This window comes from Phoca vitulina, unplaced genomic scaffold (assembly GCF_004348235.1).
Source record: "Phoca vitulina isolate PV1807 unplaced genomic scaffold, GSC_HSeal_1.0 scaffold1, whole genome shotgun sequence".
Lineage (NCBI taxonomy): Eukaryota > Metazoa > Chordata > Mammalia > Carnivora > Phocidae > Phoca > Phoca vitulina.
The window spans coordinates 34,400,085-34,425,196 of NW_022589704.1; the positions used below are offsets into that span (position 1 = coordinate 34,400,085).

General features: G+C 42.0%; 1 protein-coding gene across 1 annotated transcript in view; it reads right to left on the minus strand.

Annotated features, from left to right (window-relative positions):
- Nucleotides 1-2,619: 2,619 nt before the first annotated feature.
- LOC116639653 (aldehyde oxidase 4-like) overlaps nt 2,620-25,112 on the minus strand; it is a 57,844-nt gene continuing 35,351 nt past the window's right edge. The window contains 16 exon segments of the mRNA XM_032416168.1: nt 2,620-2,673; nt 3,502-3,669; nt 5,988-6,175; nt 8,321-8,384; nt 8,570-8,684; nt 9,114-9,166; nt 10,250-10,324; nt 13,856-13,984; nt 15,758-15,853; nt 18,457-18,653; nt 18,656-18,680; nt 19,647-19,838; nt 20,023-20,109; nt 20,423-20,510; nt 21,733-21,866; nt 23,871-23,995. Coding sequence (XP_032272059.1) covers nt 2,620-2,673; nt 3,502-3,669; nt 5,988-6,175; nt 8,321-8,384; nt 8,570-8,684; nt 9,114-9,166; nt 10,250-10,324; nt 13,856-13,984; nt 15,758-15,853; nt 18,457-18,653; nt 18,656-18,680; nt 19,647-19,838; nt 20,023-20,109; nt 20,423-20,510; nt 21,733-21,866; nt 23,871-23,995 — 1,790 coding nt within the window.

A 25,112-nucleotide genomic window follows, 5' to 3' on the forward strand; every position in this document is an offset into this window, starting at 1 on the left:
GAGTAAATATAAGGATCTAATTGGCTTTCTGCAACAATTCATGAATTGGGCAGCATCCCATCTAGCAAATAGAAGGGAGCTCCCTCAGGGTCTGCCTCAGGGGCAGAGAGCCTCCTTCCTCAAGGTCATGCCCTTCCTGGGGCAGCCCCACCCATGACTGAGTGACTGAGGGGTACACAGGCCTGTCCATTTCAGCCTAACAGGGACAAGTCGTGGGGGCAGCGCTTGTTCCAAGGCTCCATGCTGAGTTCCTGATGCCTCCAGGGTCTTGCTTGATTTCTCCCTCTGCCCAATTCTGCTTCTCCTACCTTCCTGTCTCAGGTGTTGATCCCTGAAAAACATCCTGCTCCCCATACTCTGTCTTGGCATCTGCTTCCAGAAAACTTAGCCTGTGATTCCAGGTGTTCTGATACTGTGAGGAATTTGGCCAATGTACACCACTGAAAACGTCAAGTACAGAGGATTTAAAGATTTTTTCCTCAAAAGAAACATCGTAGATGTCCCAGCCCTCCTGTCCCAGCCCTCTTTTTGACCAATCCCATTTCTAAAACCTGAGTGCATGTGAGTGTCTGCAGGTTCAAGACCCTGAACAGAAATCAAATCCCTCCCTACTACTATTCACTCAGCTCCATTTGCCCAGTGTTTTTGTCAGACGGTACAAGACTAGTCCTTCATAAGCTTTTGGTCCAGGAGAAGTAAGACGTCCTTGGCCTCGCAGGTGCAACAGAGCAAGGAGGAGCACGGCAAGTGTAGACCTGCCATGTGTTACTTCTCTTCTGATGGACTTTTATTAAACCCACAATTAAGCAATAGCCATGATGGGTTTCTAAGTAACAAGCAGTGGCAGTTTTGCCCAAAGTTAATAATGATTATGCATTTTCATCATCGAGAGGGCTCTTGACCATTTACAGATCACTGGTTAGAAAGATCGTATCTTACACTTCTGTGCAACTATCACTGTGATAACACTTTAAAATTAGACAGTCAATAATTAAATTTTAAGATACTTATCTAAATTAGTATTATGGATTAAGTTTTAATATAATAGATAATAAAAACTGTCAAATTTTAAGGGCATTAGAATTTTAATCCTATGTTTGGAAACTGCTATCCTATAAAATGTACTATTTTTGTAAATACTTTATCCCAAAACCCAATTCTTCAAGTTAATTAAGTACTGCTGAAGTGATCAGACTTATTTTGTAAAAATTCAGTTTCTGCGTTTTCAGAGGTTTTGACCACACGGTCTGTGAAGTATAATACTTTTTTAAATTAATTTGGGTCTGTGATAAATATGTCTTCCTATTTTACCACTAGAAAAATATATCAGTAATCCTATTTTCGCTGTTCTGTCTGGCACAATGAGTTTGTGTGGGTTGGGTTCTAGGCAAACTAAATTATTGGATGAATTCAAACAGACATTTAAAAATATATGTACACACACACACACACACACACACACACATACACATTCTCTTAGAATAAGAGACACTGACTGGTGAGACTTTAGTTTGGAAAGAAGCCTTTCCTTTCTACTGCCAGCCTTCTCTTCCTCCAGTCTGGTCTCAAACACACATGAACAGCCATTCATACTTATTCTTCCACCACAAAATTACTATTAATAAATGCAGAGCTTTAATATCTAGCACACAGATTCCGACAAGTGATTTAGATTGTTTATTTTGTTTCAAACCTCATAGGGACTGAACATCTTCTCTGGCATAACCCTGCATTTCCTTAGGAAAATGCAATGTAAAATAGCTAAGAAATAACTAAAAAAAAAAAAAAAAAAAAAAAACCCTCAGGATTTTTGTGTTCCTCTGAAATGGCAAAAGAAAGGTAGTGCTGATTTCATCTTTTAGACACTAAGCCAAAGCAAGGGACTGCAGAATGATTTGAGATCATTGTTTAACTCTGTGTGGTTTCCCAGGAGAGGAAGACACTGTACGAGGAGCAGAGCTCATGGCAGATGAGGACCAGCTGGAGACTTTGGATGGTTTACATCCCTAAGATTCATCTAAACAGGCCACATGGGAGTGGCAGGAACATGAGGATTGTGGTAGGCTTGCAGTGCTGGAGATCATAAAAGCCAATTATGGACATTTCTTCCAACCCCATGTTCAGAGACCTCATTGTTAGTGGCTTGGAATTGGCCAAGGTGGGTGTCTTTACACCACAGAAATTGGCAAAACACAATCAATCATGGATTTTTCCAAGTGAGCTGGTTATCACCATCACACCATTGGCTTTGGGGATCCAATCCTGAGAATTTTGGGGTTGGATGATTTTAGGGATGATCAGATTTCTGAAGAACAAAGCATGAGTAGTTTCTTGAGTTGTTCCATGGTAATGAAACCTCTACCATGTTTTAAAATCATGATGTTGTAGATCTTCAAGATAATACAAATGAAAAGAAGAATTTTTGATTCTAAGCTTCATTATATCTTTTGGTATAAATTTATGTCCTAAAACATAATCATGCAGTGACCTACACCACAGAGAATAACTAAAAGATACTAAAATTATTCTTGACAATCAGGAGCCAATCTATACTTTGCTCTGGTTTGAAAATTTTAAGGTCAATCATGTATTCTTTCATTTTCTAAGAGAAACAAAGGATTAAGACACATGGATGGACCAAGGTGTAAATGTTGAAGGATCATCTCTAGGAATCTAAAAAAAAAAAAATCAAAAGAGGGAAGATAATTATTAATAAAATGTTATATATGAAAAACTTGTAATTTAGAAGAAAAATTGTTTTTTAAAAAAGAACAAGCCAATGTCCATTTTATTCTTATCACAAATATATAGTTTTCCTATTCCTTTCAATCCTTGAGTCATAAATCTCTTTATCCTCATAAACTTATGTTTGGGATATGATGCATCTTATTCAGAAGCCCTGTACTTTCAAAGGCATAAAGTGCAATCTAATTTTATACTAGACCTTCAGTTAGGGCTGCAGTAAGCAGCAATAGTAGGAAGAGTCTCTAATGATAGTTCTAGACATATTTTCAGCAGCTGGAAAATGAAACCGTGTTCTATTAGTGTGTCATTACAAGGCATATCAAAGAGTGCCCAGACTTTGATATTTCAATTTAAATTATTTTTACTAGTTTGCTTAACAAATGCTTTCTGAATAATTGACCAGATCAGATATCTATTTCATCTAATTTAGTTATTTAGGTGATCACAATACCACATCAACTGCATTTTGATAAAATGTTTCAAGAAGTTAGCTACCATGTGGATTTGCTACTAGCACTGACTCAATTGAGTCTGCTTTTCTTTGGGGTCTGAAACAAGCCATCATTTGAAGAGGTTCACTCACTTTGCAGTTACTTTGAAGTATATAGGTAGTAGCAGGTAGAGGCAGAGTGAGAATTTTCATTGGAAAAGATGAACCTGCCCTGGGGTTTTGTCATGGTTACCAAATCCATACTGAGAACCTGGAAGTCCAGGTAAGCGGTGATTACAACAAGGACCTCTCCTCACCACCCTTACCATGTCAGTAAACTGATCCACACAAGTCATCCTAATAAACTCAGGAGTTGCTGGGCTATTCAGGGTGAAGGTCGTGGTCAGCCCCCTCTCTTGGCGGGCAGCGGTCACTGCATCAAATATGGCGAACAACACGGAGGATCCCAAGAACATTCCAGCCTCACCCAAGCCCTGAGAGGAGGGCAAAAGGCTGTCAGAAATGCATGGTTCTCTTGGGACAAATTTGTGCACACGCACACACACACACACGCACCCGTGTGCATAAACACGTATACACGCGCGCACACGCACGCACACACACGCACCCGTGTGCATAAACACGTATACACGTGCGCACATGCACGCACACACATGCACGCACACAACACACGCACGCGCCCGTGTGCATAAACACGTATACACGTGCGCACATGCATGCACATGCACGCACACATGCACACACACGCACCCGTGTGCATAAACACGTATACACGTGCGCACATGCACGGACGCACGCACACGCACACACACGCACACACACGCACCGTGTGCATAAACACGTATACACGTGCGCACACACACGCACGCACGCACACACACGCACACACGCACCCGTGTGCATAAACACGTATACACATGCGCACATGCACGCACGCACACGCACACGCGCACACACTCTCTCACCTCTTCTGGCTGTATAATCCTTAGAATGGAGTAGGTCTGAATTGCCAGAACCGACCCCCACCCCCCCGCCCCTTGTTGATTTGTGTGTGGGGTCCTCCTCAAAGTAGCTCATGAAAATGCCCCAGAACATCAGGATAGTGGGGCAGCTAAAACCTCCTGTTCCTCGGCCCAGGTAAAATCCTAAAGACCAAAGCCCTTGGTGCACTCTAGAATATTCCACTTTGGGCTCCAGACCATTTTTGTTTAACTCAAAACCCAAACAAAACAACCACAATCTTTGTAGCTGAGCCTAAAAGACAGTGAGGTGCTGACTCTTAAGAGTGAGCTGCTGAAGTTGCATGTGTGCTAACTTCCCTGGTGTGTCTTGGATGTTTCTGAATTAACAGTGTAGTGGCATTATATTTTGAATGATTCACCAATGATTGTTTGTACTGATTTTTCTTCTTTCTTCCTTCAAAGTAATCTGGTTGTGGTCTGTGCTCAGGGCCGTAGTGGGGAGATTGGCCTTTATCTCCAAGCAAAAGCCTATCCCTGGCTTTGATTTTTACTCTAAAGCAAATGTAGAAGGAGAGGTAGAGCTGGTAGAAGGAGGGGTTTCCTCTGAAGTGAGGAGGAGGGGAGCAGAAAGGTCTTATGTGCTGTTTGGAGCAAACTGGCAGGGAGGTGGCTAGACCCTAAAAGGCAGGATTGCACCCTGTGTCAGGATGGTCTTTAGAGATGCTCCTGGTGCAGAAGCAGAGATAGAGGCCAATCAGACAGGAAGTCTTGCCTTCCTCCCAATCTTGACCTACTTTTAAGAAGGAGAGGCAATTTCCTGAAAAATCTAAGGGTAGCCTGCCATCTGTCTGACCAGATGTGGGCTCAGAATAGAACATAAGTTGGGGGAAGTTGTGTTTTTTTTGCGCACTTGTGTTCAAGAACCCTCACCATAGGTCTTTATGGGCCAGTTAGAGCCCATATGCTCCAGGGAACGTAGGGTCAATGCCTCTTATATCAGCAGCTATTAACAGCTCAGAGCAAATAGTGAGAAACTTGTTTGAAAGCCTGTTCCAGTTTGGGGAGGTATGGAGAGAGGAAGACGAACAAGAAAGAATTGAGTCTGGAGAACATGCGAGAAGAGTGTAGGAAAGAAAGTTCTGTGCTGGTGAAATTTGCCTACAATTTCAGTTTTATCTCATGGTAGCACTTAGCCGAATGACCCTAGATGTTTGACTCTTCCTTGACCTTTCTTGTTTGATTAAATTTGTTTCATGATCTCTCTCATGAGTGAAGAGTCTACTCGGTCTTCTGAAGTCAGTAAGCACCACTCTGCTATGAATTTGCTTTTCTTTTCCCTTTACTGTTGGGATTTTCAATTCAAAGGAGTAAGCAAATTCAGGGGACTATTTCATTATTTCTTGAAAGAGTAGGTTGTTATAGACTGAACTGTGCTCCCTCAAAATTCGTATGTTGAAGTCCTAACCCCCTACCTCAGACTGTGACCATATTTGGAGATAAGCTCTTTAAAGAGGTGAAATTAAGTTAAAATGAGGTCTTTAGGGTGGGCCCCAATCCAATATGACTGGTGTCTTTATAAGAAAAGGAAATTAGGACATACAGAGAGAGACATCAGACATGTGCCCATAGAGGGGATAACCATGGGAGGACATGGTGAGAAGGTGGCTATCTGCAAGCCAAAGAGAGGTCTTAGAAGAAATCAGACCTTGATCTTGGACTTCTAGCCTCCAGAAGTGTGAGAAAATATATCCCTGTTGTTTAGGCCACTCAGTGTGTGGTACTTTGTTATGGTAGCCCTACAAACTAATATAGAGGTCTTGTTTTCTTACCTTGGACGAGTAGATGGCTGTGGGATTTCGGGAATGCACCAAAGCGACATAGAACTCTTCTGGAATCTCAGTGACAGTCGGGATTTTGTAGTCATCTGGACTTCGAGAGTAGAGCACACCTTCCAGGGAATATTTCAGTTCCTCTATGGTATAGAACCCCATGCCTTGGATAAATGCTCCTTCAATCTACAGGCAAAAATTTCACAACTTATTAAGTATATGATATTGACTGAATAAATATTCCAATGTGACTGAAAATGGAGCTCCAAACCATAGTGAGTCATTCTTGACAGCCTGGGGTGGACTTACAAAGGGTCCTTCAGGGTCTGGTGCTTGCCTTCCTGCCTGGCCTCATCCCTAGTTCTTCTTGCCCAGGTGACCCACCCTCCAGGTACCTGACACTGGACAAGTTCCGGGTAATTCTCAAGCCCACCAGATTTCATTCAGACCTCCAAGTCTTTGTATTGTGGTTTCCCCTGACTCTCTTCACTGCTCCCCACCTCAGCTTTTCCCCCTGGAGAATTCCTATTTATCCTCCAAGTTCCTGCCTATTTGGAGCCTTTTGGATCCTCCTACCACCTCCATGGTGGATTTAGAAACTACTTCCTCCAGGCTCACTGCATCTTGAACACATTCATCCAGCATGGTGGCTCTCAGAGGGTATTTTCCTTGTTCACCTCTTCCATCTTGTTCTCTCTCATGTTTATGAGTATTTTGAGGCCTTGGCCTTCTTGTATTCTGTTACTAGCATGAGGCCTGATACATAGGTTCTTAATAAATGTCTGTTGAATTAGAGGGAAAAGAAGCTAACGTTAAAGGAACATGAACTAGAATAAATGGAACACTGTAGGTTATTATAATATCTGGATTTCTTTACTTCCCTTTATAAATTACCATGGAGAGTAGATAAATGTTAAACAAGATGGGATAGAAAAAACTTTTATTAAATTAAATATTTTTTATTAAAAGTCATGTTGAGTTCTATTTACAAACTAATATGCCCTAGGAAAAAGGCTTGAGGGGTGTCTGCCTGGAGGTTAAAGAATTGAAGGAGAGTTATAGTTTGCATTTTATTGAAAATGTAAAATTAAGGAATAAGGTATACAAATCTAAATTCTATATTTGGATATTTCCAACTGCTTATCCCTAAAGGAAAAGATCGAAGTCTAAGAGATCAAGTCTAACATACTTCTAGTTTTCTTTCCTTTTCTAATGAGACGAATGTAGGGTTTTCCTGATCATGACATCTCCCTTTCTGCCTTTGCTTAAACAATAAAGAGGCAGAAAGGAGCTGGGAGGAGGGGGTAAGAAAGGGAAGGGGAGGCAAGGACTGGGTGAGCTGTGGTTCTCAAACTTTACAGACTTAAGATGAATTTCAGGTACAGGTTAAATGTGCCGGTTTCTGTCTCAGCCCAGGAAAGTTAAGATGGAATAAGTCTAAGCCTGGGCTGAATTCCTGGGTACAGGAATCCATGTTTCCAATAAACACTTACAAGTTCTTCTGTTGCAGAGTCTGAGGAGCACATTTTGAGAAGCACAGAGGGATCAATAAAATTGTTCCTTATAAAGCCCAATGGCCAACCCAGGTAAACCAATCTCTTAGGACTTAGGATGCTGGGAACCTGTTGGCAGATGGAAGCACCATGTGTCCGTCAGGTGTGATGCCAAGCTGCTCAACTGCTCCAGCATGCTACTCAGGTGGACACCGGGGACCAGCTGCCCTGCCTCACCTGGGGGCCGGTTAGTAGGTCTGAAGTGGACTGATGTGGCTGGTCCACTGGCTCCACCTTCAATAACAAGGCTAGAAAAAAGCAAAGCTATACCAACAGCTGGAAAGGTTTTAACTCAAAGTTTAAAAAGACTTTTGGTGAATTAATTTTATTGTTTGCAAGATCAAAATCAGAATTAAATTCGGCAGGAGGCAAAAAATTATGTTTAAGTATTTCTTTTTCTTTTATATTTCCCTAAATTGCAGTCTGTTTAAATTTAATATTAATATGAATACTAATGTAACTTTATTATTATGTATTTACATAGTGTTCCCTAATTATGAACATATTAATATTCATGAAGAAAAATTAGAAGGCACTGAGAATTATAAAGCAGGATAAGTCACACATATTCCTGCCATACAAAGACAATGATTGTTAACTTTTTCTTGAATTTTCTTCTAATATTTTATCTATTTGCGTGTGTGTATGTAAAATATATAATATATACTGCAGAGTACTTGCACCAGGTGTAAACAACATTTGGAGGATTCTGGGAAATACTTTTCTGAATGGAACTGATCAAAAGTTCCTGTGGTCAGAGGGTCCTGGTATCACGCAGCTGTCCAACGTCCACGGCTGGGTTTATGCTGAAAGCAGCATCCGTGAAGATGTCAGTCCTAAGGAGCTGTTCCAAGAGAAAATATATAGTGGAAAATATGATTTATTTAAAATAGATCTTTACTAAAATTATATATCTGTCCCTGGTTCTTCCACCTGGAGGATCAAGTTGATTATCATGTACAGCATGGAAAACACGTCAATGTTTGTATTTACACTATGCAGATGGTGAACACAAATGTCGCTCTTTACCTTATGAGCCCCAGTCAGACAGTCAACTTCAACCTCAGAACAGGATGCTCCATAAACATAATATGGATAGGGGTCACCTTTCTCCTTCTCCCAGTCCATATATGTCTGGTAGCCTCTGAGAAGAGAAATCAGCAGAGAAAAGGACAGGCCCTTTCCCCACTAGTGGTCTCATCGCCACTGTACTGTGGGGCCTGGACATAAACGGAGCACCTGCCCCACGGCTGCCGGCCTCCCTCCCCTTCTTCGGCAAAGGGGTGTGTGATCAGAGTCGTATAGTTCCACCACAGGCATGGGGAGAAGGCACACTACTGTCTGACCCCTACCCTCCAGCAGGCAGTTAGTGGGATGGGTTTTCGAGTGTGTGTCAACAGCTGTGGTGTCCCTCCTGGTGGAGTCCCTAGACCTCCCTGCCATGACCCAGGACTGAGGGCTGACAGCGGGGACACAGCAGAGCTCCCGGGCTATCTGGGCATCTGTTTGGACTGATGAGTGTGCACCATCTCTGCCCAGCTGTAATCTAACCCAAAGTAAAAATGTCCTTTACTTGAAATATCCAGTAGTCGAGAGACTGATGGATTCTTCGAAGGCTTTTGCAACCTGGAAGAGATGATTGGTTACAAAGAAATATAAATTTAGGGAAAGTAATGAAAAACACCTTCCTCCTCCTGTTTGGAGCAAGCTTTCTACCCACATTCACCTCAGTTGAGATGTACACCTTGTACAAGCCACAGGTCATGCTTTTCAAGAGAGGTGTGTAGGGGGCAGCTGCTAGCTATGCTCTGAGGCCCTTTAGTGTTTTGGATTGCACAGTGTAAAGTTTATTATTTTTTAACCCTTTCTGGCTTTTTATTTTTTTTAATTTTTTAAGATTTTATTTATTTATTTGTTAGAGAGAGAGAGAGAGCACAAGCAGAGGGAGAGGGAGAGGGAGAAGCAGACTCCCCGCAGAGCAGGGAGCCCGATGCGGGACTCGATCCCAGGACCCTGGGATCATGACCTGAGCTGAAGGCAGACGCTTAACCATCTGAGCCACCCAGGTATCCCCCTTTCTGGCTTTTTAAATTAAGGAGAGGGCTAGACCATATTCATGTACTTTTGTATGTAAGTATCTACACAGATACGTATATATACACACACATGTTTATATGTGTATGTGTCTGTCTATATATGTATGTACTTTTACTCTGCTTTTTTCCCAAATAATTTCACTGGCGGTCTCAGTATATTATGTCAGCTTCCCTACTGGAGTAACCTGGGTAGGGCTAGGAACAAGAATACTAATGGTAATAATAATAATTATTATTAAAAATAGAGTAATCCTTTGATAGTAGGACTGCTATTATCTCTGTTGCTCTGGTGAGAAAACCAAGGTCCTGAGGCACTGAGGGTGAAACTTGTCTCCCAGAGCTAGTAGTGACAGAGCAGGGACAGTAACCCTAATGTGTGTTTAACTTTAGAGCCCATGCTCTTACCATGCTCTGTGAGAAATCAGGCTCTGAAATAAAATCAAGTTTCAATGAATCCAGACATCACTTTTGCTTTTTCAGAAAAGCAGAAGTAAATGTTAATAAATGCTTTGTTTCTTGAATGGGCACCACCCATCAGCCCAGGCACTTAGGGCCATTGCCCATCTGGATGTATCTGACTTTTCCTGGCAGGAGTAATAAAGAGAATACTCACCCATTCCTCCCATCTTCCTTTAGGGTTTTTTCTGATGATTGGCTGAAGACGGGCCATAAGAATTTGGCAGGCATTCTAAAAATAAATATTTGAAATCACATCGGAAATAAAAGGCACAGGAAATAGCAAAATGTTAAATATTCAAATCAATTCAAAGGGAATCTGTCAGTTTTGTGAACCTGCTTGCTAGTCCTCTAGGCAAAGATTCTTAAAGTTGAGTAATGTAGGGAACCCCTTTGAAGGAAACAAATATTCTTGTGGATCTTGTGATGTTGATGCCCATTATTATTTTTGTTTTGTTCTGTTTTTAATTTTAGTATGTTATGTTGATCACCATACAGTACATCATTAGTTTTTGATGTAGTGTTCCATGATTCATTGTTTGAGTATAATACCCAGTGCTCCATTCAGTACGTGCCCTCTTTAATACCCATCACCAGGCTAACCCATTATTTTTATTATAATGTTGTTTTAATATATGCTAACATAAAGCTAGGTTGAGTCTCCTTAGAGTTAGCTCTTTTGTACCTCCAAAGCAAAAATAAAACGACAAAGCACATAAACCAATCTATATACCAATAAAATTCAAAATAACAACATTAATTTAGTTGGTTAATGATGCTGTTTCTCTGAAGCTGAACTGCTGCTTGGAATGCGGCCATATTGGCTGCTCTCGCCCACGGACGGTGGAGTTCAGTGTGCCCGCAGCGTGCCAGCCGACAGAGCAATTTTCTCTCTGTTCTTCTTATGTAAATCGCCACTAGATTTTCATCTGCACTTTATACCTTGCCATCATCAGCTCTTCACTGGGCAAGAAAAAACAGCATTTACCTATGAAGTCCATCACTGCTCTTTTCTTGTTGCCTTAACACAAAGTATACTTCTTGGTCCCAAATGTGGGCAGAGATCTCATGGCAACACTCCACTTATAAAGTGGTCATTCTGATGATGCAAAGTGTGCTTTTTAAATTTTTAAAACATCAGTCCAATGAAAATAAGAAGGATTGAGGTGAAATCTTGGACCCTTGAGATTACACCTCCTAACTCCTGGTATCAGTGGGCCCCAACTTGGCTTCCACCCTTAATTCAAACATGAATCTGTTCATGCCTGCCCTTACGTACTCACCTCAGCCTCAGATCACCTCTCATGCCCCCTCTTAGTTTCTGCTCCTTTTCTATCATCCCCTCTTTGGGAAATGGTTTCTGGCTTCTCACGTGTTAGGGAGATCCTTGTTTTCTTTCTTTTTTTAAAATTTATTTATTTTAGAGAGAGACAGAGAGAGAGTGAGTAGGGGGAAGGGCAGAGGGAAAGAGAATCCTGAAGCAGACTCCCTCCTGAGCAGGGAGCCTGACACAGGGCTCGATCCCAGGACCCTAAGATTATGACCTGAGCCAAGAGTCAGCCACCTAACCGATTGAGCCACCCAGGCACCCCAGAGATCCTTGTTTTCATAAATCTCTTTGCTGGTTCATTCAGCTTTCAATCACTGACCTTATTATAAATGGGTGCCTTTCAAAAGAGGGCCACATTGAGGCAAAGCTAAGTCACAGGGTTCCTGCCTGCCCAAGTATCAGGTATTCTTCTCCTAATTGTGTCCTGACCTTGTACTCCTACACATAACTTTACACTCAGCAGTCTGACAGTCTTCCCTTTAAGAGAGTGAGATACTGCAGAGAACAATTTCATTCTTTTGTGACCTCCCAAACTCCTTTCTTTGTATGGAGAATTCTCTCACCTCATATCCCTTGGTAGGGTCACTTCCCTCTATTGAAGCTCTAAATGCCAGATACAAAATTTTCCAGCTTTTTTTGCATTACAGAAAAATTTTAAATACATAAAAGTCGAGAGAATAATGCACTAGCCCCCCTTATCCAGCTTCAAGAATAAACATATACACCCCAATCTCACTCCTCCACTATCTTTCTTAGCTCTTCTACCTTGCTCCCTTTTGCTCTCTCTGCTCCAGTCCCCCAGGCCTGCTGCAGCTTCTCGAGCATAGTAAGCTAGCTCCCTCTGCTCCAAATAACCTGCATGGCTTCTTTTCTTGCTGTGTTCACAACCTGGCTCAAGGATTGATTGATTGATTTATTGTCTGCTTAAATGTAAGTTCTATGAGATCAAGCTCTTTGGACTTTGTCCTGTTTCACTTACTGCTTTACCGACCCTTAGTGCTTATACCCTTAGCCCACTGATACCAGGAGTCAGGAGGTGTAATCTCAAGGGTCCAAGATTTCACCTCAATCCTTCTTATTTTCATTGGACTGATGTTTTAAAAATTTAAAAAGCACACTTTGCATCATCAGAATGACCACTTTATAAGTGGAGTGTTGCCATGAGATCTCTGCCCACATTTGGGACCAAGAAGTATACTTTGTGTTAAGGCAACAAGAAAAGAGCACATGGCAGGCCCTCTGTAAATGTTCATTAAATCAATGTGGGATCAGTAAAATAAGTGTGAAGAAGTCACACAAATTGATGACTTTTTTACGATGATTCTTCATTATAAAATATAAAAATATTTTAAAAAATATTTAGTTTCCTTTTTCTTTTTTTTTTTTAGTATGTCTGCTTTATCAATGCCTGAGACTATGTCTAGCCATGCATTGGGTGTCTTTGTGCCACCTGTGCTTGCAAGGCAACTAGAATCTAGATAAAAGGTGAAAAATGGACTCAGTCACCTACATGTTTTAACCAAATTAGAATTTCCCGGACTGTTTTTCTTGGGTACTGATTCTATAGGTATTAGGAGGGGTTTTATAAATGAAAATGTTTTCATGGGTAAGCAAGCTTGGGTAAAACAGTGAAACAAAGTTAAAGAGGTTTCTATACTGCAGGACTTGTCAGAGCATTTATTATGCTAATATGCATCATAAGCCTCTATGAGTAGGATATGTACTATGCAACATTTTCCAAACTTGTTGACTACAGAATCCTTTTTTCCCACTGAGAATGTTATGGGACCACTGTTCCAAGGAACATACTTTGGGAATCCATGGTTCACATGATATATGGGCATATTCAACAGGCTGAAATTTTCTCTTTAAATTTGGTGTTTGTCTTTTGTGGGTGACTAATGGTCAATCAGTGGTTTTCTGGAGGTTGGAGGGTGGGGAGAAGGGAGGAGGTGGTGGTGGCTTTGTTGCACGATATCTGCAAGCCACCCAGTGATTCTGTGAGATGGGTGGTATTTGGGTGAAGTTTTGCAGAAGAAGAAACTGATCCTTAGAGAGGTTAAAAGACAGGTCAAGCCCTTCCTGGAATGAGGATGCCCTGTTAGTGATGCGATTACTCTGCACTTCTCTGGTGTGCTGGGGTGAGAGCAGGGAGGGATTCTCTCATATAATGGGAAGCTGCTGAAAGTTGCAGGTTTTACACGCAACCAAACATTAATTATGAAAAGCAGCCCGGGACAGCAGAAAGAGCACCAGATGGGAGCCTCAGAAAACTGGACTTGGAGTCTTGGCTCTGCAGGTAATTAGCTGAATGATCTGCAACCAGCCACTTGACCTCTCTTGGACTCAGTTTCATCTTCCATAAAAGAAGGGGTGGGACAAGGTCTCCTCCAGCACTGTCACTGAGTGACTGACAACTGAAAGAAAAGTCACCTGTACAGCCTTCCCGTTGATGTCTGTCCCCATCGACGCCGCCATGAAGCTAGCATTGGGCACCGTGACGGTGCTTGTTTCAGACAGGTGTATATACGACCGGGGGATGTTCAGTTCTCGACTAGCCACCTGCCAGAAGCAGAAGAATATTCTTTGTTTCATTGACTTTAAGCACCGCCCCCATATTAAAAACTTGTTAGTTCTTTTTTTGAACTGAGTATAAAACCTTACTGTCCTATTGGGACAAATATTTAAGATAGCATCTTGGATTTTATATGTAGATTATGAGTTTGAAGCAACCAAAGAATCTTTTTGTGCTTGGTTTTTATACCAGTTTCATAAGAGCGGTACGGTCATCTTGGACATCTAGTTTAGTAGGACACATGCAGCAGGTGAGGTTGAGGCCTGGTCTTATTGTTTTACCTTCATCTGCTTGTGATTTACAGATAATTTAGCAGATTATGGTTCTTTTGTGGGACATTTTGCGGGCATAAGGATTTTGTTGTAAAGAAGCAAGATATGTTCGAAGAAGGCCCTGTGGATTTTTGTAATTTCCTAATTCCAAGCACTCTATTAAATAATATTATTTCCTTAAAGAAAGTATCTTCTCCCTATTTCTCATTGGGAGAGCAGCTTTGTTTCCCCCCACCTCCCCCACACATATCTGCTCCCAAAATTTGATTCAGGTGTCATATTTAACAAATTCTTATTTAATATTAAAAAAAGAAGGAAAAATTTCCTATTGCAAATAATCGCTTGCTCTTTAAAAAGTATTAGAAACACTTCTTTGAATTAGTACACAGAATGGCCAGTCATGTGGCGTTCCTAAGTAGATTGTGAATTCTACGAACATAATTTCTCATCCTTTTAAACACATCCATTTTTAATTGAAGATCTGAATTAACATAGTATTGCTTTGAGCAGGTGCCACAAAGCTGAAAAATATTTTATCTTTAAAAACCGGAATCACGGGGTGCCTGGGTGGCTCAGTCATTAAGCGTCTGCCTTCGGCTCAGGTCATGATCCCAGGGTTCTGGGATCGAGCCCCACATCAGGCTCCCTGCTCCACGGGAAGCCTGCTTCTCCCTCTCCCACTCCCCCTGCTTGTGTTCCCTCTCTCACTGTGTCTCTCTCTGTCAAATAAATAAATAAAATCTTCAAAACAAACAAACAAACAAACAACTGGAATCACATTTTTCAGAAGACCTGATTTTTTTAAAATTTTTTTATTGTTATGTTAATCCCCATACATTACATCATTAGTTTTAGATATAGTGTTCCATGATTCATTGTTTGTGCATAACACCCAGTGCTCCATGCAGAACGTGCCCTCCTCAATACCCATCACCAGGCTAACCCATCCTCCCAACCCCCTCCCCTCTAGAACCCTCAGTTTGTTTTTCAGAGTCCATCGTCTCTCATGGTTCTTCTCCCCCTCCGATTTCCCCCCCTTCATTCTTCCCCTCCTGCTACATTCTTCTTCTTTTTTTTTTCTTTCTTAACATATATTGCATTATTTGTTTCAGAGGTACAGATCTGAGATTCAACAGTCTTGCACACTTCACAGCGCTTACCAGAACACATACCCTCCCCAGTGTCCATCACCCAGTCACCCCATCCCTCCCACCCCACCCCCCACTCCAGCAACCCTCAGTTTGTTTCCTGAGATTAAGAATTCTTCATATCAGTGAAGGACCTGATTTTTTTTGTTCAGGAAGAATAAGATCACATATTTCCTCAGTTCTAACACTCGCTTCCCTCACCCCCCTGCTGTCTGCATTCCTGAAATCAAGAAGAGTCTTACAGTGGATCCATGCATGTAGCGTGATGGTATTTCTCCTGCTCAGCTGACGGTAAGGGGCTCTACTTTGCTACAGTGGTGATGATGGGCACTTATCTCACCTGAATCATTTTGGTGTGAAGGCCTTGTCCCATTTCACAGCCACCATGAGCCACCAAGACGGAGCCATCAAGATAGATGTGGACTAGAGCAGCAGCCTAGGGGAAATAATTACACCAGTTTGGAAAATGATGAGGCCAAATGTTGCTGAGAGTTTAGCTGAGGTTGCCAGATGAACGGTTTTGCTTTATTGAGCCAATCTCTCACTGTTTGCACTAGGGAAGAAAGCCTTTACAGGTAGCAACAGACAACCCCTGTCAAGAAACCCCACACTGGAGAACCATCAATGTCGATGTATGAATGGTGGCTCATCTCCCCTCCTACCAGTCCCTGGCCTTTTGGAGGCCTTGTGTCATTGCTTTGAGGCCACTCCAAAGCCTCAACTTGTACGGTAGTTTATTATTCTTCTCTCCAGGCATGAAAATTCATTTTAAAGCAAATAGAACCTGTACGAGTAAATTTCTGGGCACAAACTGCCTGGGATACTAGAGGAGCTGGGAGAACCTTGAGATGTTTTAATGGTTTCCAAATGTTGCTGACCTTCAGCATCATGGTAGGGAAAAAGTATGGGTCTCATTCTGGAAATTTCAACTCAGTAGAAGTTTGGAGGTGGAGCCTAAACATCTATTTTTTAAGCTCCCAGGTGATTCTGATGATTGGCCAGGTTTGGGATCCACCGATTTGGTCCAAATTTTTCACTTTGCACATAGGGGAACAGAAGCCTGGAGAGGAGGAGAATGGCCAGACCCAGGTGCTTAGTTTGTGACAGAGTCAGGACTGGAACCCACAACTCCTAACTTAAGCCCAGTGTCCTCCACTCCCATGCCAGGCTGTCTCCTTCAAACTCACTGCTGTTGTCTCTCTCTGGGGCTGACTGTTCCAGTGGAAGAACCCACAGTCTGTGCACATGGCTCCAGGAACCAGGCTTTAGGAGAGAGGAGGCTGGCCTATGTTAGGTGGTTTGCAAGTTGCTGGAATTCTTCTTTAGAGCAATTCCTCTCTCGTGCTGGTGCATGTGGCCCAGCATCCTGCAGGTGCCTCCTTGGGACCTCGACCCCAGGGCCTGTGCCCCTGCTACCAAGTATGGAAAATATCAACTAATTTACCTATGCCGGTCTCTTGAGTCTGAGACTGTATTCTCAGGACTGTCAAGTTCTCTACAAGAACTTTTAAACTCTGTGTTTTCACCTTATGATAATCTAACGAAAGTAATGGATAACCATGTAACAATGAGTATTGCCACATGCTTTCAGATCCCATGTTACATTTTATGTTGATGATTGTACAACCACTAAGGAGGACTACTTTAATTAATGGGGCATCTCGTAGACAAGTGGTGGGACGGTGAGTCAGCACATCCTACGTAGACATTTAGGATAAAGATTTCAAAATGCCTTGTACAGCAGCAGCCGGAACTACCATCATTTTGTGAGCGAGGATTGAGTTTTAAAGAAGCCACATCTTGGGGCGCCCGGTGGCTCAGTCGTTAAGCGTCTGCCTTCGGTTCAGGTTAAGATCCCAGGGTCCTGGGATCGAGCCCCGAATCAGGCTCCCTGCTCCGTGGGAAGCCTGCTTCTCCCTCTCCCTCTCCCTCTGCTTGTGCTCTCTCTCTCACTGTGTTGTCTCTCTCTGCCAAATAAATAAAATCTTAAAAAAAAAAAAAAAAAGAAAAAGAAGAAGCCACATCTTCTACTATGTTAAGGTAATGTTACTATTTTCTTACTGGCATTTATAATACGATTTTTAACTTCCAGTTTTATTTGTATTTTATAAAGGCATAAGAGCTATAAGAAGCTTATTCCTTGTTTTGAGATTATTCACAGTTAAATAACATCAAAATAAATAATGTAAGTGATCATTGAGAGTCCACAGAAATTTTTTTCCTTTCAAGGGGGTCTTGCATGTTATTGTAGCTTGAGAAGCCCCCCCCCCCACCGCCCCGGGGGCAAGACAGCAGCTGCTCCAAGTGGAGCAGCTGGCCTTCCCCCCTTGCCCTCTCATTTTGCTCTCTGCCTTGTTCGTGGGCACCGAGGAAAGGTGTATCCAGAAGATAATCTGGTGAGAGACATTCATACTGTGAAGGGGGCCTCTATTCCTTCCTCGGCATAGGTTTGTTAAGGGGACAGTTCAGAGGTTGATGGAGATAGAAGCAAAAAATAAGACAGCATCCAGAGCAGAGCCCCATGAAACACTGTTCAAGGTGACACTAAAAACAAGGCACACCAGTCACCGAGCTTTCACACAGTAACTCCAAGTTCCTGCACCAACGGGGTGGCTCTGTCTGTTCTCGTGTGTTTTTGAAAGCTCTGTCTTCAAATGACCCCACTGCTGCCACTAAGAATTTAGGAAAGAGAGAAAGAGATCCTCTTATTTCTCCCGATTCTCTCATGGATTTGAAATGAGACCCCAGGCCCCAATGCTTATGTTTGGGGCCCTGCCCAAGGTCAGACCCCTCGAGCTAGACTTTGCCCACTGATGGCTTTCTGAGCCCCTGGTACCGTGTCGCACCCGATCTGCCCCGATACCTGTGGTGCCCAACGCTTGCCTAAACCCGCTTTGTTCCCTGCTGTAGGAATCTGCCCCGGTTTCGTCTTTCTCCCCACAGGGGCCATCCCTAGTTGCATGAGATTGCCGTTTTCAGACAGCCAGTCGTGTGGAAAAGGGCTTCTGGTGAGAAGACAGACACCTCTCTCAACCTCACCTGATTGTAGTAGGCCACAGGGAACCCAACGGTAAATTTCATGGGGACCACAGCAAGCCCCCTCTTCTTCCAGTAGTTCTTTTTGTTAAATTCCTCTGCAGCCAGTTTCCTAGCAGAGAATGAAGATTTCTCCAGACATTCTTTCCAGCATCTTCGCAAGAGCTCTGGATTAAATGTCTGCTTGTAGGCTGTTTCGTTGTCTTATACATGTTTATTTCTTTAACCTGAAAGACAATAAAATGGATTTTAAGGATATATGCTTATTCCATTAGTGCAGCATGGGTTTTTGTTAAATACCTGATATGAAGAAAGTCTTTCTAAAAAAGGAAACTATTTAAATGGCTATAAATATGCAAGTGCAAATATACATATGTAAACATCACAATAACAACAATAACCACAATAACAATAGAAACTACTGGTGAACGCTTCATCTGCTCCAGGCTGTAGGGTAAGTGTATTATCTCAGTTAACTTCACCATAACCCTGAGAAATAGCAGCGCTGTCACAAGTTTTGATAGTGGTGAGACAAAATTCTCCCCACTCAAAATTATTCTACCCCTACACAACATTTCCTTATTCTTAACTGTTCAAATTAGCTCCTCAAAATCTGGAGCTGTGGTGGAATGTTTGCACAAATGGCAATCATTTCATTCTCTGTATTTATGCTCTTAGGTGGTTTCACCCTGACTCTGGGATTGGCCATATGACTTGGTCTGGCCCATGGGGCAACGCATATTAATACAGGCAGACACTTGTGGGCTTGCCACATTCCTGCCACTCTTGGGAACCCTGTGACCACCACCATGAGAACTAATTTGGGCTAGTCTGCTGGAGGATGAGACTCTGTGAAGTGGACATGACCCTTCTCAGCTGAGATGCTCCCTAGACTAATTGGCCCAGTGACCATCAGACACGTAAATGAAGCTGTCTTAAACCATAAAACTCCAGCTGAGCTGGCTCAGATCGGAAGAGCTACCCAGCTGACCCTGAGAACCAGAAGAAATACTTTGTGTTATTTTAGTCCATTAAATTTTGTGGTTGACTTGTTACATATCAAAAGCTAACTGATACACAGATGGTGTACTTTATTTCTTTGTATCTACTTAGAAGCTGATACAATGTTATATGTAGGTACTCAAGATATATTTGAACCAAAGCTGTTTCGTTAGGGGGTTCTGACTTATTACCTCTTCAGGGGATAAGTTACACTGAGATGCCACAGCAGTTATGTAAGCTTCTACTACCACTGCAGCCTGGGGGAAGCCATATCCTCGGAAGGCCGTGTTGGATGGCAAATTTGTTTTGCAGGGCCTACCCCGGCACCGGAAATTAGGAATATAATATGCATTGTCAGATTTCAGCACAATGAACTCCGTTACCTGAATTAAAGCAAAACAAAACAACAATTCACATCTATCAAATATTCAAAACCACTTAACCTAATTTTATCTCTAACTAGAACGCTTCACAGAACTTATCTATTTTGTATGACAAATATTCATGCAAATAAAGTATGACACATACAGCTCAACTGGTAGCCTCTGGGAAAAGCATATTTCTTACCGACTCAGACTCATCAGGAGTGCATCCACCATTGATATAATATTCAACATCAGCAGCTTTGATCACACCATTGTTCATGAATCCAATCTGCAAAGTGATATAAATAAAACCACTTTCTCAATACAACCACGTTACTACACAAACACATGTGATCACAGTTGTCAGTCTACCTAATTTATGAACATGGTTCGAAGTGACAGTCACCAGAGGGACACTGAGGCTGATGCCCAAGTTGACTAGGATCCCAACAGAAAGTTCTGGTCGGTTGTAGGCAGCATCCAAATATTCCTGGATGGTATGGAATTTAGTAATTGTCCTTCCTGTTGGTTGGCTGGTTGGTTGGTTGGTTATCACTGAACAATGTTTTAGGCCGTTTCCTAAAATTTCTGATCTCACTCACTTTGTATTTCCCGAGGAGTGGGTGGCGGCCAGCAGTTATCAGCATGTCGTCACCACGCTCTAGAATAAACTGGATTGGGCAGCCAGTCCTATAGGAAATGACTCTGTTAATATGCTGGATGCTTCATAAATTGTAGAGACAAAGAGATGGGGAAGGGGGCTTGAGATAATCAGGCTTAGTGGTTTTTAATGGGGGAAGTTACATGCTTTAAACAACATTTCAGAAGTTTGTGGGAACCTTAAAATTAAAAAAACACGATTACTATTATTATCCTGATTTAGTCATGTCTGAGAATTTATATATCGAAATACTACATTATTTCATTATAAGTTACTTTCCTTTAATTTTTTAATATAACATTAAGGCATTGTATGATTATTTTGCTATTATGTGTATAAGTAGGTTGTATTATTATGAACTTTACTTTGGGATATTAAATGGAGCATTAAAATAACTGCCATGGGGGATGTTGAGGCTGGAAAGGTTGAGAACCAATGCTCTGTTGAGCTCAGGCTCCTTTTCATTCAGGCTCCATGTTCATAAAATGTCCATCGAGGACTCCTCTGGCTTCTGAAGGAATGTTTTCAGTGCCTGCACACCCATATGTGTAAGACAGCCTTTTCTATTGTTGGAAAGTGCCAATGAGCTAAGGTCGTTCACAGTTTTTCTTTTTGTAGTGGTAGCCTAGGATAAGTTGTGTTTGTCTTGAATATTTATGAGAGGTTTAGTAGTTATAAGGTTCACAAAAGTCATGGCCATTCCTGTGTCTGGCTATTCCATCTGGATAATGCAGAGGCTAAGTGAATATTCCCAGGAGCAGCAGACCCTGGTTTATTTCATGACAAAACATGTCCCTTATAAGGTTAGGGTTTTGACCCTCCTTCCATTCAGGCAATCTCAGCTTGATTTACTTTAACAATTTAAAACATAAACATTTTAAAGAGTTAAAGTCAATGAAAAAGTAATACATGGTTACATCTGAATCAAGACACACAGTGATTACATCTATTTTACACAATAATCTTACAAGACAAGTAGATATTATTTTCACCAATTTATGGGTGAAGAAACTGAGGTGGCTTGTCAAGGAGACCTTGTGAGTGAGTGGCAGTTCAAGAGCAGGACTAGAACACAGATCCTCTGGCTCAGGTCCAGTGTTCCTTCCCCGACCTGCTAACTGCCCCCCCCCCCCCCCGGAGACGAAAGGCTGTGACCCGTGGGACGGAAGCTGGGGTGCAGGACCAGAAGGACACGATGGTCTCTGCAGGGCCAGGATGGCTGCCATTAACAGCGGCTACTGCGACTCTTACTTGTTGGCGGCTACGGCACTGATGGCTGCCAGCACAGCAGGCTTGGTCACTTTTCCCCCAAACCCTCCTCCAGTTCTTTTCACATGGCAGGCGATTCTACTCCTTGGAATGTTTAATGCTACAGCCACAAATTCCTGCAAGAGGTAAGTCCCCAAAGCCACGTAAGTGCAATTTGATAGTTTATTTCCTCACCTGTGTGCTTCCCCTCTGCCTAGTTGAAGAAGCCCCGTAATTCAACAAATAGAACATTTACTTAGAACAAATACTTAGAACATACTTAGTTCCATAACTTAGAATCTTTAGAGTTGTGCAGCCATCACCATAATCTGAGAACATTTAAGCGTCCCCAAAGAAACCCTGGATCTACTGAGCAGTCACTCCTTATCTTCCTCCAGCCCCGCCAGCACTAGGCAACTACTGATTTACTTTTTGTCTCCATAGATTTACTGTTTGAAACATTTCATATAAACTTAATCATACAATACGTGGTCTTTTGTGACTGGCTTCTTTCACTTGGCATAATATTTTCACGGTTGTTGAAAGCATGTTGTCCATGTTGTAGCATGTAACTGTACTTCATTCTTTTCATGGCTGAATGATATTCCACTGTATGGATATACCATATTTTGTTTACCCATTCATCAATTGATGGGCATTTGGACTGTTTCCACTTTTAGCTATTGTAAGCAATGCTGCTATGAACACTCACATATAAATTTTTGTGTGGGTAGATGACTTCAGTTCTCTCAGGTAGATACCTAGTCATGGAATTGTTGGGTTATGTAGTCACTATCTTTAATATCCTTAGAAACTGCCATGCTATTTTCCAGGCTGTGCCATTTTTCATGCCCATCAGCAATGTATGAAGGTTTCGATTTCTCCACATCCTCATCAACATTTGTTACTGTCTTTTGATTACAGCCATTCTAGTGGATGTAGAGTGGTATCTCATTGTGATCTTGATGTACATTTCCTTAGTGACAAAGCTGTGAGCATCTTTTCGTGTGCTTATTAGTCATTCATAGACCTTCTTTATCTATTCAAATCCTTTATTGGGCCTGCTTTAGATATTGCCCCGGGGTTCTGGGCTGTGGGCTGTGAGTACCCTGTACCCTCGTTACCGCTGGGAAATGCCTCATGAAGTTAACTAATTGTACCTTAGAAGGTATTGATGATAGATAGCAATGGTAACCTGGGACATGCATTTTATCCATTTGGAGCCCACAGCTGCATACTCTCTGTCAAAAGAGAGCTCAGAGGTGATCTTTATCACCTCCCTCAATTTATAGAAAAAGATACTGGTGCTCGGCAACTTGTGGGAGATCACATAATTTTTTAGGGGCAAAACCGTAACTCCTCACTCCTCTGCTGTCCACTTCAGAACTTGCAACCATGGAGGCCACAAACACACCCCAGCTCAACATCAGTGCCCTCAGACTTTCATTTTGCCTTGAACAGCAGCTTCCTCTTCCCACTGAGCCTAACCACCCCTGCAGGACCCCAAGGCACCAACTCACTCTGCTCTACCAGGAAGCCCTCAGCTTTCCCCTCAGTGATGCTTGTCATTACTCCTCCTCCCAGTACAGCTGTTTAAGTATCCCCTGGGCCAGACACTATTCTAGAACCAACATCCCTATATCTCAGAAGAGGGGAATGTCAGAGGATTTCCTTTACTTGCCTGGGTGCAGCAACGCCTTATATCTCAACCACTGGAATAGGCCTGGAAATCACCTGCTACTGCACTGGAAATGTAATCACTTTAAATGTGCATCACCAATGCATGCAAACATTAAGACAGAGAAGCGACACCAATGAACCACAGGGGAAATTTAAATATAATACTGAGGCTGTGACCTCCCTGACATTAGGTTTTACACTATCAATTGTTATAAGGGTAAGATAAATCTTGCACATGTTTTGAAAGGTAGCAAAATTTTCATTTCTTTGAAAAGTCTGCCCTTCTAGGGAAATATTTGCCCCATTTTCTTCATTCTGGACTGTAGCTTATGTCAAATATACAGAGAGTTTGAGTCACGGGAGTGGAAAGAATCCAAAGTTCCCCAGAGCAGAGTGCCTGGTTGTAGGGCCTTATAGCACACCATTAGCTGGAGTCTCATTTTCCAAAAATATCCTGTTACCTGCACATGGCTCGGAAACTGTGTTCCAAGGTATAGCACCATTTCTTTATCTTCCTGTTTTGGGATAACCAGGATAGTTTGTGTTTCCATGTAGAAATGTTCCTGCCCTTCTACATGGGCCTCACCTGTAAGTCATAAACACAGGACAATGCTTAGTTGAAAGTCCCAAGCTGGGGGCTCTCAGTGGTATTTTGTTTATGAGGAGTGCGTTGCTTTAGCTTCTGGAGAGCTGGACTTTATATCATTTGGTAAACTACTTTTTTCTATTTTCTAATTAAGACTTATTGTGCACAACCAGCTGTCTGACCCTGGGTCATTCACTTCCTCTCTCTTGGCCTCAGTTTCCTCATCTGTCGAGTGGGGTGGCGAGATCCATGATGTGCTGGACTTGAGCATACAGACTAACCTGGTCACACATCCAGGTGCCGCCATCTCTGGTGAATTTGGCCAAGTTATTAAAACCTCATTTCCTCCTCTGTAAAACAGGGAGGGGGGGAGGGTAATAACAATATGTATCTCAGTCTGGTGATGTCAGGATTACTGAGTCACAGAAGATCAGTAGTTGGTGAAAGGACAAAGGTTTAAAATGGCAGAGCTGAGGTTGTTTATTTCCTTAAAACCAGCCTGCTCCTGCTGGTTTAGCTGAGATTTTTGCCTGGCTCAGTATACCCTTATCATTTTCTAGGTCATACCAGAAGAGGCATTTGGCCCTAGTTTCAGTATTTGGAAGGCATTTTTACTTTAAAAGGAAATAAAATACTAAATACTTCAGTATTTTTATTTTAATGTATGTCAACTATAATTCAATTAAGAATAACAGCAACAACAAAAATTAGCCAAAAGATTCCTGTACTGTTAAAATAAGTGAGGAGTTATTTTTGCCAGGAGTCAAAGGATTTCTTGAAATTATTTCTTTGGACAACAAAATGTAAGTCATGCAAAAAAGGTCCAAAAAAAAAAAAAGCTCTCTTCCAGGTTTTCATAAAAGACTAAAAGCTTACAGAACACTCTTTTCCAACTCTTTAGAAGAGGGTAATAGATTCTGTGAAAATTACTATTTTCTCTTACCCAAGACTGGAAATAATTTTCTTTAAAGAGCTGTGTTTCTCAATCCTGGATATACCTTAGGATCATCTGGGGAGCTTTTAGATAAATACTGATGCTCTCACCTTGTACTCAAAGTTCCGATTTCATTGGTATGGGGTGGGATTTGGGCATTGGTATTAAAAAAAAATCGGGGCA